Raw genomic sequence first — 7,793 nt, 5'->3', positions numbered from 1 at the left:
CCAAGCATATTGTGTCTACCTTCTGTCTCATCATCTAAAAATCTGATTCTAACCTTTGTAGAATCTTTGAAAATGGTCCTTGTCCCATTTTGTTGCCGTTATGGTGTCTTCTTGGCCTATTCTGAATTCCTGTCTTGTGTACACACACAATTTTTCTGTGGTTTGAATTTGAATTCAGTCAATTGACATGATGTGGAGGCTTGATTTTCAATGACAGCTGGTTAAAACAGCTGCTGCTGGACCTCCCTCTCTTATCTTACAAGTAAGAAAAGTACATACAGTAGCTCCATAATTCCGAATACAGAATTCCCCCACAATACATGTGCCCTGAAGTTATTTTTGATTTCCACACATCCACAAGCATTGCTGTTCCTGTTCCTAGGCCAATACAAATATTAGAACCACACAAGAGTTTATTAATACAAATTAGGATATGTTTTGCATAAAGACCCCATTATAAATCTTCATTCAAATTAATTATCTGTACTAAAGTTACAATCAATACATTTCCCATATAATTCATATTCCACCTAGCAAATAACAGTAAAAAAAATAAAAATCAATTGTACTTAAATAATTGAATGCTAGAAATTGAAGGCTGTAATCATAGGCACGCCTCCAGAGCAACACTCTACATGCCTACTTAGAAATAAACACCATTTTTTTTCAACTGAGCTTCATGCCAGGTAGGTCTGTGTTGGCCTGCAGTGTTACATACAGATACGTCTGTTTTGCACAATCAGATATTCGTAGCTAAACAGAAATTCTGCATTGTGCACTGAACTGAAAAGACATTGGACTTGCTCCATTTGTCATATGCATTTATATCTTCTACCACAAGCCACCTACTGTGCCTACGTCTTACCCGTCAGACTGTGGTAATAGGCATGGCCAGAACGTGTCCTGTATAGAGAGAGGTTTCCATTTTGGGGACTAGTAGTACCGTGGCGATCAAGGGGTTTTGAGGTTTTGAACTGCAAAAAACAAACCCTGAACACTAAGCCATTACTGATAATTAATTAGTATAATTCCTGGAAATGCATTTCTACAACCAGCTTCCAACATCAGTACCTTCAGCTCCATGAGAATCGGTTGTGTCAGAATTTTCTTTCAAGTATAAGATTAAAGTTGACACAGTGGACTGAGGATCAAGTAGTTTCGTGAGAGGTATTTCCACTCTCCTTTCCGTAAAGATACGATTTTGTAGAGTAAAGGCTAATGTAGAGTCTACACCCAATGATGAAAGTGGCGTGTGCATTGAAAGATCAACAGGGATTGTTTTAGCCAAGCTTTTCAAAAGTGCGATTGCATAATCTACAGGCTCATTTAGAGAGTGGTTTTTGAATCCAGCTTCACCAGCAAGCTCAGGATTACTACCTGTCTCTTCAGAAACAAGTTCATAAAAACGACTCTTCAACGACAAATTTTGAGATAAAACATGATCAGCTAAAGTTTGAAAATTCAATTTTAACACAGCTTGCTGAGGTTTATCCAGAATTAAGCTTCGTTTTAGATATTCATGAACCTCATTCACTTGCAGATCCTCTATTCCTTTCGTTTGTAACCTATAATTTTGATAGTGTTGTTGATCTTGCAAGGCTCCGAGATTTAAAGCACCCCAGTTAATGGACTGCGCTGGAAGGCCACTGTTTCTCCTGTAATGACAGAAGAGATCCAGGAAGGAATTGGCAGCTGCATAGTTTGACTGTGTTGCGTTTCCAAGAAACGATGAAATAGAAGAATAACATACAAAGTGGTCAAGCTCCCTGCCTTGCGTGGCACGATGAAGATTGATTACCCCTGCTACCTTTGGATTTAAAACTTCCTCAAAGTTAGACATGTTGAGGGTTTCAAGAAGCCCATCATGTAAAGCCATAGCACTGTGGAATACACCTTTAACAGGAGAGTTTGGGAAAAATTTACTGATTGACTTGATAGCTTTCTCAACCTCTGAACTGCAAACAACGTTAGACTGCAAGTTGACTATTCTGCTCCCTTCACAGTGATCCTGGAGAGCATTTATTTCTTTTTGCTCCTCAGCGCTTGGATTCCTCTGTGAAAGTAGCACAATGCACCTGCCTCCATTCTGAGCTACAAATTTTACAGTTTCTAAGCCAAGCCTAGTGAATTCATCTGCGACTATATAAACTGCGTTCTGCTTAAACATTCTCCTGTCTGTTTCAGTCTCGGGTATATCTGATATCTTGCTGTCTTCCTCATCACTTTTTAGTACTGCAACTGGGAAATTCTTGCAGTTGAAATAGGATGCAACATCAGGCCTCAGATGCTTTCCTGCTTGCTGAAAAATGAAATATGCGATATCTTTTAATTGTTTCATATTCATTGACTTCAGCCAACAATACATCTCCTTCTGAGATCGTATCAGATATGCTTTCTGGAAAATGCGGATAAGACTGACAGTGTGAATATGGATATTTTCATGATCACTCCCAGCCAGATACCTCAAACATTCTGGTTGTTCATTGCCATAAACCAGTACAACATCTCGGAGATGGAAAAGACAGCTTAGGCCCTCTTTAAATAGTCCATTTAGTGGAGGTAGAAAAATAAGGGCATTGCACTGATTAACACGTTGCCATAGACCAGTTGTATGGTTTGTAACTATTATTTTCCAACCTAATTCCTGAGCTGAAAAAGTAAGCACTTTGCACAAAACTGACTCGGGCTCAGTGCAAACAATACCTAATATTTCATTATGTTTTGGCACTGGCAGCGTTTGATGAAAAATCTCCCTTGCTACCCAGAAGAACGAAGTGCATGGTATATTTCTGAAACATGGAAATTTTTGAGTCCTGAAACAAACTGCTTCTGGAATATTAATTCTTGACGCTGCAGAAACCGGGTAACATGAAGCAATATGATCTCCCACTTTTACCTTTTTCACCTCACTACCTGTTGCTGTTACAGTGCCAGTAAAGTCTAGAGCTAATAGCTTGTGTTTATCTATAGTATCTGAATTCCAATACAACGTTTTCCCAAACTTGCAGCTGGACATGCTAACAGGGAAATAGTCTTCTGAGTGGATGCTTATTTTTTCAAGTTGAACTTCAACACTGTGGTTGCCAAGTTGAGTACGTGAATTGGCAACTTTAACTGACAGATCATTCATACAGTATGGATCTCCTGTATACAAAATGCAGAAGTCTGAGTTCTGAAGTGGGTGGGAAGGTGTATTGAAGGCTGTGGGTTCAATCTGTGTGCGCCTAATTTCAGAACTATAAATTCGTCCCTCATCAATCCAGACTTCTGGATAATCCTGTGCTTTATATTTTACTAAAACATCAGCTAAGGCCGAGATATCTATTGCATTTGTAGAGCTGATGTCAATAACCTGAAACGTTATTTCCGGGACTTCAACCATACATGTTCGAGCCATGCCGTACAAACCAAAGCCAGTGTTTATATGGTCTACTTTCCTTTCTGATGTCCTGTAAGTGATTACTGTAACGGAGCAATGGGACTTCTTCTCCTTTAATGCAATAACAACTTGGCGAAATGCCTCACAGCATCTTACTGAATGTTTCACCACTTTCTCTGGCAAATTTTCATTCAGTTTTTGGATGCCCCACATAAACAGAACATCATCATATCCCTGCAGTTCCATATTAATCTTACTTTGTGCATAGGTATCTGTTCTCTTAGCTGCCAACAATTTCTCCCATTCCTGATACGCAACAAATCTAGACTCGCTATGTAAGTAATTCTTGAGCTGCTGCGATATTCCAAATTTGTCAGCAAACACCACAACTCGAGGTGCTTTGGGCAGATTATGCATTGCTTGATCAGAAGTTATTTCCTTCCACTGGTTTTCAAACAACAATTCATTTTCTTTCCTGGGAATTTCCGGCACCAAATTAATTTGAACACATCTCAGTTCTACCAGAACGGAGCCTTGTTTATCTGTGAAGCATCCACAAAACTCTAAGAAATTGTCAGTGGACTTGGTTGTTTTTAAATATATAATCATTTCCTCTTCCAATGATCGAGCAACTGCAAGACTACTTATACCAGAAGGTAAAACTACTTTGTTATTGGAAGTAACTGCAGCCAGAATACCTACCATTTGCAGAAAACAATCTAAAAGGACTGGATGGATATAATACTCGTACATTTCTTCTACTGTTTGTCTCTTCACTGTAACAGTTGTCACAGCTTCTTTCAAGTCTTCACAATAAAATACATTACTTAGCTGCCTGTAAGTAGCATCATAGTTGGATCCAGACTGAGCCAATGTTTCATAAGCCTCATCTTCGCTAACAACAGATCTACACCTCTGAAAAATGTCTTTTAAGGAAATATTCTTTTCTTCAATTGATGTTTCAGGATTCTTTCTGACTTGTCCCGAAGCATAAACTGTATTAGCTGAACCTGATTGTATTCTGAACTTTGACACTGTTTGTTGTGGCTCAACCTTTATCTTCAAAGCTTGGAGATTTTCATTTAAAACACATGGTGCAGGGAAAAATATATTCATTTGACAATAACTTAAGGGTACTTTTGGCCTTGAGCTCGTCATCACAGCTGCCAGAGCAAGTTCCACCAAAACAGCTACAGGAATTAATGCAGCACAGTAGTTCTTGTGCTCATATAAATGTGGTTTCAGAGCCTCAGAGATAGAACAAATGAATTCTGAGTTATCCTTATTTGTACTGCAAATTAAAGAATGGCTTGAGCTTACACCTCTGCTGTTTGCTTTCTGATGCAGCATGAGTTTCTGATGATCAAAGTGATACCTGGGATAAGCTGATGGTACACTTCGATAACCTTCATAAAAATGCTGCCAATTCACATTCAATCCCAATTCAAAAAGATCTTTCACTAGATTAAGAAGAGTCACATATTCCCTATCCGTTTGCAAAGAATGAAAAACTCTGGTTTGCGTCCCTAATGTTTCAACGATGTATCTCTGCAAAGCTCTTTGAGGACCTATTTCCACAAATGCAATGTTGTCCTTGCCTCTTACTGATGTCATTATGGCCTCTGCAAAAGAAACAGGATCCCGAACCTGTCTGGCCCAGTAGGTGCCTGTAACAAAATCGCCATCTGAAACGGCCTTCCCTGTTGCTGTCGAAATTAGCTCAATCCCTGGCTTCCCTTTCTTTAATCCTGATAGGCTTTCTGAGAGTTCTGTTAGTACCGGTTCTATCATGTGGCTGTGATATGCAGCTGGCCCATCTAAAGTATGAAGAAATATGTTTCTTTTACTGAAGTGCTCAGCCAGATCTTTCTGAATGGCATGGATAGAAGCATCATCTCCTGATAAGGTGCAAGACAAAGGACTGTTAAATGCTGCAACACAGACTTTCCCTGAATATGCTCCAAGGGCTGCTGACACCTCTGCAATGGGAATGTTGTCAACCACCAGCATTCTGCCTCCAGTGACTTTAGCCTGCAGCCTGCTCCTGTGGTAGATGACTTTGACAGCATCTTCCAGGGAAATCAAGCCAGCACAATGGGCAGCAGCTACTTCGCCAACTGAATAGCCAACAGCAGCAATTGGCTTAACACCCCAGTGTTGCAGGAGTGTAACCAAGGCCACCTGCAGTGTAAAGAGTAAGGGCTGGGCAACTTCAAGCCTGGGCAAATCATTGTGCTCACTTTCTGTTAAATTCAAAATTCCAGTAGGTGAAAGCTGTTGAAATAATTGCTTGATTTCAATACATTTGTCTCTGAAGATGGGCTCAGATTTCAGGAGGCTTCTACATATCCCTTTGAAATTCAAATCATTACCGGAGAACACAAAGATCAATTCTGCAGGCTTTTTCCGTGAAACAGTTTCCATTTCAGTTGAATTAAGCTGTTGCTGTAAGTGCTGGAGAGAGGATGCCACAAACGCTTTTCTGTATTTGTGGTTTATGTGACTTCTTCTACAAGCAGATGTGTAGGCCAGATTTGGGAGTGTCACTGAGTCACTGGTATTAAGATACCTAGCTGTGTCTTCTATCGCCCGTTTGAGAGAACTTCTTAAAGCTGCCGAAATGACAAATAATTCGACAGGCCTTTTGGCTGGAAGGGTAACCTGGGTCTGTTTAAATTGTTTGACAACCACATGGGCGTTGCTCCCACCAAATCCAAAACAACTGATCCCAGCAACTCTGCCGAAATCCCTGGACTCCTCCCACTTCTCCACTGTTGTTGGGATAGAGAGATTCAATTTCTCTGTATTTATGCTGCTGGTGTTCTCTGAAAAGTGCAAGGATGGGACTATCTTCCCATGGTGCATCATGAGAAGAACTTTGATTAAGCCTGCTGCCCCAGCAGCTGACTCTGTGTGCCCAATGTTCCCTTTAACGGAGCCAATCTTGAGAGGGGGCAAATCTGGAGGCCTTTTTCTGCCAATGACGTTGCCTAAGCTCTCTGCTTCAGTGGCATCTTCAGTGGGGATTCCTAGACCATTTGTTTCAATGTACTGAACAGCTGAAGGATCAATATATGTTGGATAAATGTTAAGTAACAACTTCTCTTGTGCTGCTTGAGATGATCGCATGCCTGGAGCAACAGAACGTCCATTCTGGTTGATTGCTGTGATGCTGATGATGCCCCATATTTTGTTGAATTCTTCCTGTGCCTATTTGTGGACAAAGGAATACACGATGTTATCAAACATTAAGTAACTATTGCAGCATGATTATATTTAGATTTGTTTTAACAGCAACAGCACTGATCGAATTTGTTTGAGAGCAGTGTTTGGACCTTTCAGTAACACTGAATCTTCTCCTCATCTGTAAATTCCCGTGACATGTTGCTTTGGTGATATAATTACCAAAGTCCATGATCCCAAACTACCTACTGCAGGGCAGTAGGATATACAACTTTATGCTGAATTCGCTTTTTTTCTGCGCCATGGTATTACTCTTAAGCATTACTTACAGTACAAGAACAGCAAGTTATTCCAGCCATTTATTTCGAGGGATATTGGGGAAATTTGTAATTATTATGTGGCTAACTATTTCTTGTTGGACTGTTTTCTGGTTAATAGTTTGGAATACTTCATTAGTGAGTAAATTAAGGGGTCAGTCTGGTGTAATCAGAATGTCAGACTAGTACTGGGAAGATCAAGTTTCAAATCCGCTTTCAGTCATTAATCTAATTGTGTGGCTTTAGATCAATGACCATCTTTCAGTCATTGGATAACAGGGTAGAGCACAATGTATGTATGCCACCTTGAGTTCATTTGAAGAAAGACAGGGTATAAATATAATAAATAAATAGTATCTGCTTAGAAGAGAGTCTCATGATAATTGGGAATCTCTCCAATAACTTCTAATTTAGATACCAATCAGAATTCGGAGGTTAAAACTTTTAGTTCAGAGGATCATGCCAAGAAACAGCAGCCAAAGGTAGATGGCCACAGGCAGAGAATCTTTCTGGAACTGTTTCTGGAGATTTGAGATAAGAGTAGCATCAGTGTTACCTTGAAGGAATGCCTGTTTGCCTCCACTTAGGTTCTGCTTGGGCATATTTTTTAAAAAGCAAATATTACAAAGACAGCAAGTCTCTGGTGTTCTCCTTTCCAAAGCACACTAGACCCAATGAACATCCCTGGAACATTTGGGAAATTGAGAGTTCAGTATAAACACCCTACCTTTACCAGTGGCTTTAATAAAAGAACGCCACATCCTTCTCCTCTTCCATAGCCACCTGCATGTTTAGAGAAGGGTTTACTAATTCCGTCTGGTGATAAAAGGTTTGCTTTACTCAGAGATACAAACTTCCAAGGCTCTATGATGCAATTTACTCCTCCACAGATAGCAGATTCACAGTCTCCTATA

The 7,793-nt window shown here is 40.0% G+C and overlaps 3 protein-coding genes across 7 annotated transcripts in view; 1 reads left to right on the top strand and 2 right to left on the bottom strand.

The window, feature by feature from the left end:
* The window catches only part of LOC310661070 (uncharacterized protein), a gene marked incomplete at its 5' end in the record, with an annotated part of 128,101 nt that overhangs the window by 13,320 nt on the left and 106,988 nt on the right, over nucleotides 1–7,793 (bottom strand). The window lies entirely within an intron of this gene.
* Nucleotides 1–7,793, top strand: part of LOC310660848 (patched domain-containing protein 3-like) — an 81,431-nt gene that overhangs the window by 9,766 nt on the left and 63,872 nt on the right. The window lies entirely within an intron of this gene.
* LOC310660797 (uncharacterized protein encoded by LINC00614) overlaps nucleotides 399–7,793 on the bottom strand; it is an 84,515-nt gene continuing 77,120 nt past the window's right edge. For all 4 annotated transcript variants that reach the window (XM_083405980.1, XM_083405979.1, XM_083405981.1 and 1 more), the window contains 2 exons: nucleotides 7,607–7,788; nucleotides 399–6,589 (listed from right to left, as the gene is read on the bottom strand). In XM_083405980.1, coding sequence (XP_083262106.1) covers nucleotides 1,046–6,589; nucleotides 7,607–7,788 — 5,726 coding nt within the window. In that variant the 3' untranslated portion in view covers nucleotides 399–1,045. The remainder of the gene's footprint in view (nucleotides 6,590–7,606; nucleotides 7,789–7,793) is intronic.

The sequence above is a fragment of the Podarcis tiliguerta genome (assembly GCF_965153285.1).
Source record: "Podarcis tiliguerta genome assembly, chromosome: 12".
Lineage (NCBI taxonomy): Eukaryota > Metazoa > Chordata > Lepidosauria > Squamata > Lacertidae > Podarcis > Podarcis tiliguerta.
Note: the sequence above shows the minus strand (reverse complement) of the source record. Positions and strands in the feature narration are given on the sequence as shown.